The sequence below is a fragment of the Labrus mixtus genome, chromosome 12 (assembly GCF_963584025.1).
Source record: "Labrus mixtus chromosome 12, fLabMix1.1, whole genome shotgun sequence".
In the NCBI taxonomy this organism is placed as follows: Eukaryota; Metazoa; Chordata; class Actinopteri; order Labriformes; family Labridae; genus Labrus; species Labrus mixtus.
Window position 1 is genome coordinate 16,611,479 of NC_083623.1, and position 10,770 is coordinate 16,622,248.

A 10,770-nucleotide genomic window follows, 5' to 3' on the forward strand; every position below is an offset into this window, starting at 1 on the left:
AAGAAACAACACTCCTCATGTTAAGCTTAAAATGCACGTATGAAAACACGCTTCATTGGATTAAAATCTATTTCTTAAAGAACACACTGGTTGTTTAAGTAGAATGTAAATAGATGCCAAACAAGCGAATAGTGTTCATGACAACAAAATGAAAAGGGCACCAGATGGCAGCATTGAGATAGACTTTCTTTTCCCAAATTGGTTGGCAACACCTAAGGGTATTTGAAGAGACAGCTTGGTGACCCTGCAACATTGACATTTTATTCTCCTGGGCCTGGATTTATTTCTTTAATTCATTTTTTTCTTTGTATAAAGTAGAGACAAACCAGCAAGAATGCCTTACCATAACCATGCATTTTAACAATACTCTGGTTGTTTCTGTGTGATTACAAAATAAAAACTACAAAAACAAGCAGGACAACATCAATCTGAGAGGAAAATGAAATATGAAACAAACATTTAAAAAATCACTGCATAAATAAGAGCTCACATGATGGTTTGTCCTCTGTCCTCCTCTGCTGCAGATCTGATGTAACCACTGAACAAGTTTATTTATCTTCCTCTGGCTCTGACAGAATGATAATTGAGTTCATAATTAATAAATACCTGCTGTGTTTGATATGTCAACATGAATAAATGATGCCCCAGTTATGCAGACAACAAACATGCGACCCCTGTGTATGCTGTGTCGACGATGTTAGTGAATAGTTCATTTATTGCAGTTTTTTTCAGTCGATGTTTACATCAAACACTCATCAGTGAACTCATATTTTAAGAAAAAAAGTCAGAGAAGTCGTGTTTGTATAAAAAATATATAACATTTTATTTTCAGCTACAAGGAAAACATGTAACATTGTTGTCACACTTCTCAATAAAATAATAAAAAATACACTATCGATACATTTTGAAGCACAGAACAAATTTGGCTTTTAAATTAACTTAAACTGTACAAATATATACATAATTTACACACCGACAATAAAAAAGGAATGAAATCATTCTTCCAGTCTTTTTCTTCTATTTCTGTACAAAACAGACACTGTTCCTTGGTTTCCTCCTGACCTGAATCAGTAAAAGTCAGTATGTCTTTTTTTTTTCTTTCTCAGTGCCATGGCCATGCCCACTGTGTCATTTCTAACCCTTAACTCAGCAAGCTGCTCACTTTCTCATCCACTGGGCGGAAACTCTGACCTTTCCTCTACTCTGAGAGCAGAGACAAGGCTGACATTCAGGCTTGTGCTAACATACATACACATACAAAAACACACACACAAGGACACATTCAGACCTATTTGGACAGGGAAACACTGGCCCGCTTTGGTCTGCGTGCTCCGTCTACAGCTGCTTAGAGTTTGTAGGTCTGGTCTGGGCTGGGAGGTGGGAGGGAGGGAGGGAGTGGGAGTTATTAAACACCTCATTTAGAGAGGGTGTCATGGTTTAGATAAGGTACAGAGACACATACAGTACAATGGACGGGTCTGTAAAGGATATCGAGAGGGGGAATGGGCGGAAACCTGACAGTAGGTTCGTCAAACATACAAGTTATAGTGCAGGAATCTCTTGGAGCTGCTATGCAACCCTCTGTCTGAGTCTATGCGGCTGATGTCAGCCAAACGAAACACACAGACACTTACACAAGTGTCTTGATTACTTTTAAAATGAGAAAATGAGAAAATGAAACATTAAACGTATATACTGAGCTGCAAAATGAGATGGAGTTCTGTTTGTTTTCAAGTCTTAAGCTGCGATTGTCCTTGAGTGGCTTTTCATGCCATGTCTCCCATCATCTTCTTGTAGTACATGGACTCGAAAATGTCGTTCTCCCCGGGGCAGTTGTGGTGGCAGGCGCAGGACTTGATGAACATCATGTGCTTCTTCATAACCTGTCCGTCAGGGCATTTGAACTCCATGGGCAGGGTGGTGGTTCTGTGCGGGGTGCAGCAGCGGCCGTCCAGGCATACGCCGCAGAACTTGGGCCTGTAGGACTTGGTTGTGGTGCAGCCAGAGATCTCAAACTTCATTGGCTTGGAGAGCCTGGGAGTGCGGATGCATTTTTTTCCTTTCTGCAGGAGGAAATTGGAGAAAAAAGATTATTAAGCATCCTTTGGTTGTTATTATCCATTACTAGAGCTTAAGAGTTCTTTAAAGAAGTGGTCTTCAACAAACACTCACCCTGATGCTCTGCTCCAGCTGTGACTCGCATGGTCGCACCATACACAGCCGGGTCTGTTTCTCCAGGCGGCATTCACGGTTATCGTTGGTGACCCTGGTGGAGATCCCAAGGCCACAAGTCTTTGAGCAGGCGCTCCATTCGGTCGTCTGAACCAGGCAGTTCTCCCTCATCATGGAGGGATCTGGGCCATAGGTCTCCTCCTCTCTGTAGGCTGTAACATAGGAGCAAACACCAGATTAGAAGGACTATCCAGATTATAGCACATTTCCAAAAAGCTACCTTTAGATGCAGAAATAGAGACTAGCTTACCAGCCAAAGCAGAGCCCATGAAGCTGTGTCTGTTGGGAGAATCACACTCCCACTCTTCGCAACACTTCCCAGGGACCTTGACCCGTCTTGGCATGGGGCAGTCAGGGCTGGGAAGGCGGATGTCCATGGAGCAAAGAGGCACGCAACCCAGAGCTCCGTCTAAACAGGTACACTGGTACTTGCAGCTGCTTTGGAAGGACTCTCCGCTCTTGTACACCATGCCTCCGAACACGCAGGTGGCTCCATCGCGAGCTGTGGAGGGAAAGAACAAAGGAAAAGGTCATGATTTGGTTCTTAAATTAGGGATGTTAATGGCACTTCTGAAATAATACCAAAAGGTGATTTTTTTTAATGTCTCACCTGTGCAAACTCCTATGCGTCTGTTAATGGGGGCTCCGAAGTCACAGTTGAGGCCTTTGTGGGGGTCACAGACGTCTTTCTCTGTGCACAGTTCCCCCATCTGTTTTGCGCACACCCTGCAGCAGCCACAGCCGTCCAGCACCAGGCTCACTCCTGGGGCGCACTGAGGAGGGGTGGAGGGGCATGAACACTGGCTGCTGCACTCCTGACCTGCAGCCTGAACACAAGACGAGCAGAGACACATGCTCAGTTACATATTATCGCTACAAAAGTGTGTTAAAGTTGAACATCCAGCACGTTGGAGAACACATTATGTCACGGCATCACACAAAGATTTTAAGCATACACCACAAAAGTATGAAGTTAAATTTGTTTTTGACTTACCATGTTTGAGAGCATGATGCACAGGATAGGCAGTAAAATCATCGTCTTCATCCCAGCAGTCATCTTTTCTTCCTTGTAGAAATAGATTCTAGTTTTCCTTAAGTTTCGTAGAAAAAGTCTTCCTTTAGTCTCAGAGTTTGAGCTTGAGAAACCTCTCCTGATCAAGTTGATCTGTAGTCTGGTTTCTTCTTATAGCGTTTCTTCGCTGCTCCGGTCACAGTCTGTCCTTTCTGTCTTAGTGAAAGCTAGAGTTTAGCTTCAGTAGAGGAGTTGATCTGAGTTCTGACTGCACAGAGAAGCTCCTTTTATACCCGCTGGCCCTCTGAGCACGTCACTGGGGGCTGAATGGAGAGCCAGCCCTGGACAAACATGGACATGCTTGGCATTCTTTCCTCGCTTCCTGACCCCCACTCCAGACATCCCACATTCCTGCTGTCTGAAGGCAAGGCTCTGCTGCTCGGGCCAAACAACACTGTCTCTCTCAGAGCAGCTTTCATCTGGAAGGGGAGGTTTAGTCTGGTTAGAGGCTTGGGACCCCACACTGGGAATTCCTGAAGACTGACTTCACAAACAGACAGCCGGTACCTATAAATATTATTTCAAAAAAAGAAAAAAAGGGAAGAACAGAAAACATCTTCACTTGAAAGAGGACGAACGGTTCAAAACAAAACAAGTAGATGCTCATAAAAATGCATCAATGTACAATAATTAAGTAAACCGCTTGATGTATAACGAGTAGTTAAGACTTTAAGCCCACAACAGCATTCCTCAGCTTTAGTTCAAAGGCGCACACACAGGCTCTGCTTTGGTAAATTAGCTTCACGCTGTAAGGAAAAGGAAATACATTTGAGTCATTAACTTGAGCTGATTATCTATCAAGTTCCTGAACACAGACTTGGCAGCCACTGCAGTCTTCAGTACTCATGTGGTTACATCTGTGACACTGCAGCTGCATTTTTGTGCTCTGACATCAGTGGCTGAAGTGCAACTCTCAGCAGTTCACATAAAAATAATATTACAAGGACATTATGATCTGTTATGTATGACAAGAGCAGTATGATCAGAATTAATTCATCCAATCCTATTTATAATGCCAGTGAATATCTGCCCAAATTAACCAAAGAACATATTTAACCCAACCATCACAAGACCCATAATAAGAACCATCATAGGAACCATCATCAGGACCATCATAGGAACCGTCCTCAGAACCATCATAAGATACATCATAAGATACATCATAAGAACCGTTATAAGAACCATCCAAAGAACCATCATAAGAACCATCATAAGGTACATAATAAGAACCATCATAGGAACCATCATCAAAACCATCACAAGACCCATAATAAGAACCATCATAAGAACCAGTATAAGTCCCATCATAAGAACCGTCATGAGACCCATAAGAACCATCATAAGAACCAGTATAAGTCCCATCATAAGAACCGTCATGAGACCCATAAGAACCCTCATAAGAACCACCATAAGAACTATCATAAGTCCCATCATAAGAACCAGTATAAGAACCATCATAAGAACCAGTATAAGTCCCATCTTAAGAACCATCATGAGAACCATCATAAGAACCAGTATAAGTCCCATCATAAGAACCATCATAAGAACCAGTATAAGTCCCATCATAAGAACCAGTATAAGTCCCATCATAAGAACCATCATAAGAACCAGTATAAGTCCCATCATAAGAACCAGTATAAGTCCCATCATAAGAACCAGTATAAGTCCCATCATAAGAACCAGTATAAGTCCCATCATAAGAACCAGTATAAGTCCCATCATAAGAACCAGTATAAGTCCCATCATAAGAACCAGTATAAGTCCCATCATAAGAACCAGTATAAGTCCCATCTTAAGAACCATCATAGGAACCCAAACAACACAAGCTGCTGAGAGGTCATAACCAGCTGAAACCCAAAGACTTAAAATGATGTAAGACACTAAGAGCTTAAAGAAAATAAAAAACAGATACAGTAACAGCAATAAAAAGGTAAAAGCAATGAAGAGGTGAGAGCACTAGAAACACATACATATTAATAATAATATTAAAAATAGATAAAGTTAGTAAGATAAAGCATTACTAAATAAGAACATTAAACCCATAAGAGCAATCAAAGGGAATAAAACAGTAACTTGAGATAAAAGCATAAATAAAGAGACAGTACAAACAACAAAAGGGAATCAGAGCCTGTAAAATGCAACTAACAGGAAGCCAATGTAGGGAAGCAAAAATTGGGGGTGTTGTAATGTCATCTTTTAAAACCAGTAAGAAGCCTAGCTGCTGTATTTTGGACTAGCTGGAGGCGAGACACTGATTGGTGATTCTGGAGAAGAGGGAGTTATCAAGTAATAATCAAATTGGGAGAAAATGAAGGTGTGGAGGATTTTTTCAATTTCTGGCACTTGAGCATTGTTTTAATTTTGGAGATGGTGCGTAGATGGAATGAACATGATTGTACAACTGTTTTTATGTGAGGTTCAAAGGTGAGGTTACGATCAAATGTTATTCCAAATATTCTTTTTGTTTTTACAAAAATGCAAGAATGACCAATGTAACTTCTTGATTGCAATAATAAGGCTTCAGCATCAAATAATACTCACTTTATTCAGATTTCCTTTGATGCAACAAAGTAACCAATGTCATTAGACATGGCAGTAAATTTGATACTCTTATAACTCACAGATTTGGCATATTGTTGTAAAAATATGTTGGCTACATTTCTGTTGGATACTGCATGATGATCCTGATGGTCTCATTCCTCAGTTACCTGAGCTGAATGTACTGCCAAGGTATGCAGGACAGAGACTAATGTGTTCAGGTAATGGCACTTCCCAAAAATCGTTTGTTGATTTGAGCTTTGGGCTTTTCTTACTTCTCACAAAGAGGACTTTATTGAACACAAAGACTGGAGGTTTTATTTCACATCTGACGGGAATTTTCACTCCATCAGTCCTTAGTCAGGACAAATCATGTTTTAAAAACCTGAGTCGACTTAAGTGAAAGTGCAGCCCAGCCCATGAAGACATGATGGGAACAAAGGCTACACGTTCACTGGCTTCCCACCTGCCTGACGAGGTTTAGTCTATGACGAACTTAAAAAGGCCAGGTGTGCCCTGTCCCTGTCCAGGCTTATTTTACTACATCAAACCCCAGAGTGGAGGATTGCAGGAAAGGGGCTAGACGGAGGTTTGTGTATTTTTTTTCAGTAAAAAAAAAGGAGATCACACACCAGGCTAGACTCTTCTGAAAGGCAGCCCTGCTCCTTCTTCAGCCAGCAAATCGGAAATGAAAAACTCCCTGAGAAACCTGGAGCTGGAGGAATGTGAGGAAGAAGCCAGCAGACAGAGCTCTTACTACAGAGGAAGCTGCACCATATAAGGGCATCTGCTCCTTTCCTAATATGGATATTTTCTCTCTGTGTGCTGGCTCAGTACAGTAGGAACTCCTGTTAGATTGTCTGAGAGAGGAAAAACAGCAGAGAGTGAAAGTTTGGGGTGTTTGTGTGGAGTTTTCTGTCTCTCCAAATAGACCAGAGAGAGAGAGAGAGAGAGAGAGAGAGAGAGAGAGAGAGAGAGAGAGAGAGAGAGAGAGGGTGTGTGTGTGTGCGTGTGTGTTGTCATTACAGCCTCAGGGCTCAATCTTCAACTCCATGATATCTAAAGGAAACAGCTTGAAAGAGGAACATGCTCCGGCCACGCTGCAAAACAAAACTCGAACTTGGCTGAAAACTTTATCTTAGATGTAGAGTAATCCAGTCAAGTTGTTTATTAAGTCAATATATCTTATGTAACATGCAATGTCTGGGCAATTTCTTCAGGAATTATGTAAAATACTGCTTTCACTATTGCATGTTTGTTGATATATGTGATCTAAATGCCATTTGAAGTAATCTTAATGCCATTTGAAGATTACATACAGTAGCATCTTATTTAACCAAGAATACAGTGTACCTGAGTTTGATGAAGAAGTTTATGAAGTCGCAAGATTTTTAGAAAACGATGTGAATGAAACATTCAGGATAGTTTTAAGGTCAACAGAAAGGTGTCTCCATATATACTGTTATTTTCCTGTTTGTTGTTATGCTGCTGGTTTTGTTGCAGAATGAACGTTCATTGAACTCATTCTGTACCTCTCATGGTTTCCTGTTATAAAAATCAGTAGTCTGATGAGCCATGTGCTCAATGTTCTGCAGATCTGGAGGGTTGAAGTCCAAGGGATACATATTGCTCTGTGTGTGGTAGGCCCAGACATGTTGATGCTAAGTATAGAATAAGCTATTTGTCCAAGAGAGTAGCTGTGGGTTCAGATCAGTAATAATGTGATTACCAGACTGTGGTGGTGATATAGTGTCAGGGGAGTCTGCTCAGCTTTGTACTTGTTGGCAGCAGTACTGTTAAACATACCTGCCTGCAAGCTGTCTGTCTTTCACACATTGGGAAAATTGTTCTTCGGGTAAAACTACGCATGAAAAGTCAAAGTATGCCGGCTTCCACGAAAACTACTAAATCACAATGAAATAGTTTTTAAAAATATATATATATTTCCTATAAGTTGTAGAAGATTTTTGTGGAGCAACAGAAAGAGGATAACAAATTGAACACTGATTCATTGACAGCTTACCGTACACTCAGGGTGGGAAGTTCAATCACTGTTATAATGTTGCACTGCTGTGTTTTAGGTGTTAGTCCTAAATATATGTTTGATTATTCAGCAACTGACAAGAACGTTTCAAAGTCAACCAATGTATTTCAGAACTCATTAGCTACAGTAGACAACTGCTAATGTTAGCATCCAACTGATTTCTAGCTAGCATTACCAAGCAAACAATGTATTCCTTTCTTTTCGTATTGTGTTGTACTACAAAACATCCAAGTGGCATAAGGCTAACATTAACCATTGTCTGACGTTAGCTAATGTAAACAAGTGTGTTGTTTTACTAAAAATAAGGCCGGATTACTTTTTGCTATTTAACTTTTCATCGTCTTTTCATCGTTGCTGATATGAGTTTGTTATTTTTAGTTATTTGTCTGAATCACAACATTTATGTAATACAACCTGGATCACAGCACTACAATGTTGTAACATCATTTGAGCTTCAAACACTGAGCATGATGTAAAATGTCCAAAATGGAACCATCATCAATCATCATGTCTTAGCGTGCGGCTTTGTTCATGTACCTTTTGATTTTTATGCTTTCCTTTTATAATCAACATTTTCTCTTGTGTCTGAAAACTACTTCCTGCCATTTTGTGATTTTCCTCTTGTGTGATTGTGTCCCGGTGCCCTCTATGTACTAAGTTCAAAGTGTTGAAACCATATGTGCTTGGCCTTAGTTTATTTCTTATCTTTTTCTAACATAACTTTCCTTATTTTCGTTTTTGGATTTTCATCCCTCCCCATAGAGTTGTGTGCCCACATTGGATTGATTTCCCGACACAGGGGACCCACGTCTTCTACATTTACCGTAAGCTTTTGGTGTTTGCTTATTTCCTATAAAATAATTTGTATTACCCCAGCTGCAGTTGCGGTAAGCCTTGGGGCCCACTCCCCTGTGTTTCTGTGTCCCTGTTGGAACCATACATGATATTATGATGTGCATATGGTGAAGTCGTTAGCAAACAGTGGCCTATTTTCACATCCAGCAGACACAGAGCAACATGAGCTCCATTTGAAGTTCTGTTCTAGTTCAAATTGATAGATATAAGTCCAACATTGACTCTTTAATTCACTCTGTTTTAGTCTATACTCGCGTCTGAGGGAAACTACAGGCAAGTTCAACCTTTAAAGTAGATAGCTAAAAGATCAGTTCACATAGGATAAAAATGAACTTGTTCATGTTATAGTTAAATTAACTAGTTCAGGTTCATGTATTTGTTTTCTTTTTTGTCATCACAGAGCTACTTCGGTAGAGCTTCCAATATTATTCCATTGTCACCAGTCACTTGTAGATATTTCAGAAGACTGGTTGGATGCTTCAACTCGATGTGTTGTTTCAAATTTGTTCAGGATGCGTAAGACTTTCTGATCAGAGATTTTCCTGTTTGAAACTGAACTGATTTGTTCATAGAACTTCTTCACAAGAGTTTGTTTTAGCAGTACTCTGAATTACAAGAGACATGCTGTAAATCAATAAATCTTGGTACTCAGCAACTCTTAGTACCTCTGGGAATGTGAGAGAGGTCATTCACGGTCTCCATGGAGATAGTGAGTAACTACGCTTTATTCATGAGGATCCATGCAAATTTGTTCAGTTAACTGTTTACCAAAAGTAACAGCACATTCACATTCAGGTGTAGGCAAATGTTGACAGATGTGTGAATTAACAAACTGTAACACAAATAATTAGCTCCTGGCTATAGTCATGCCAACATCGCATTAACAGAGAGTTGACTAAACATAAAACCAAACACACTTCATTTTATAATGTTTGTTATTTCCCAAATTGAAATGTTCCTCAGCACATTCACCCTTAAAATGAAAAAAAAAAAATACTGGTGATGTGATAATCTTAATTTAGTTATGAAGTCATTCTGACTTGAGGTCATGTGACGTGTGTAGTTATTTCAGGTCAAGGCCTGCTTTCTATCTTGGTGCAGATTTACGCACATTGCAACCGGCCATTTATAGTCTCATTATCTCACTGCTGCTGCTTTCATAGATGCTGTGTGACATCACAAGGCTACCGAGCTGTGTCAGCTGGGACATTTCCAGCTTTAGGATCAGTGGAGATGACAGGCTCAGTGTCTCACCGGGCTGCATCTTCATGTGCCCACATCAGCCTCTGGTGTCGACACTGTCCTCGTCCAGTCTCTCCTCCTGCTGTGGAGACTGGAAATTATTCCCAGTTTTCAAAGCCTCAAGTGTGAGTAGTTCCATCACATCATGGGTGAGGATGTCATACCTTTCGGTGATGTCACAGAGAAGGCCTCTGTGTCCTGTGGGACATGCTGTTTCCATGGTTCATGCACACTGCTCATATTCAGTACATACAGTCATAACTCCCCAGCATTTTTAGAGCTGAACAGGAAGATAAACATCAAAAGTAAAATAAAAAAGTCCGGTCAGGCACACCAAACACTGAGGCTGCAAGTTTATGACACACTGGGAAAAAAATAGACTCTATTTTAATAGTGAACATTTTTAGTATATGATGTGTTACTTAATACCTTTTTCGTCCTTAAAGAACTTTCTTGTACTTCCATTAAATGCCAGTTTTCAGGTGTTGTGGAGACATGCAGATCATGTTTTAGACGTTTTTTTTAAAACAACTAACAACCCAGCAATATATCTGCATAAGGGTCATTTTGTACTTTCAATAGCCTATCTATATAATCGATAAATATATATATATATATAAACTATGTATGGAGACATCCAGTGTTTTTCTCAAACCGGGTAATCTTTTGAAGCTTCAGTTGTGTTCTCTGAACTCAGCTGTCCATTAAAACTAAATTCCATTAGTGGTAGCTGGCAGGCTATTTGAGGAATGTTCCCTGGCTTCAGCCTTCAAACCGACCATCATAT

At 40.3% G+C, this 10,770-nt stretch overlaps 1 protein-coding gene across 1 annotated transcript; it reads right to left on the reverse strand.

Moving 5' to 3' along the window:
* Positions 1 to 1,351: 1,351 nt before the first annotated feature.
* Positions 1,352 to 3,518, reverse strand: ccn2a (cellular communication network factor 2a). Its single transcript, XM_061052354.1, has 5 exons — positions 3,227 to 3,518; positions 2,843 to 3,059; positions 2,483 to 2,734; positions 2,173 to 2,384; positions 1,352 to 2,063 (listed from the first exon to the last, which is right to left on the reverse strand). The coding sequence occupies exons 1-5, from the start codon at positions 3,287 to 3,289 to the stop codon at positions 1,767 to 1,769; spliced, it is 1,041 nt and encodes a 346-aa protein (XP_060908337.1). The 5' UTR covers positions 3,290 to 3,518; the 3' UTR covers positions 1,352 to 1,766.
* Positions 3,519 to 10,770: the final 7,252 nt, after the last annotated feature.

Coding starts and splice junctions, on each gene's coding strand:
- ccn2a (XM_061052354.1), bottom strand. CDS start 3,289: ATGACTGCTGGGATGAAGACGATGATTTTACTGCCTATCCTGTGCATC. Junction 3,060..3,226: donor GCATCATGCTCTCAAACATG/GTAAGTCAAAAA, acceptor TCTTGTGTTCAG/GCTGCAGGTCAGGAGTGCAG. Junction 2,735..2,842: donor ACGCATAGGAGTTTGCACAG/GTGAGACATTAA, acceptor TTCCCTCCACAG/CTCGCGATGGAGCCACCTGC.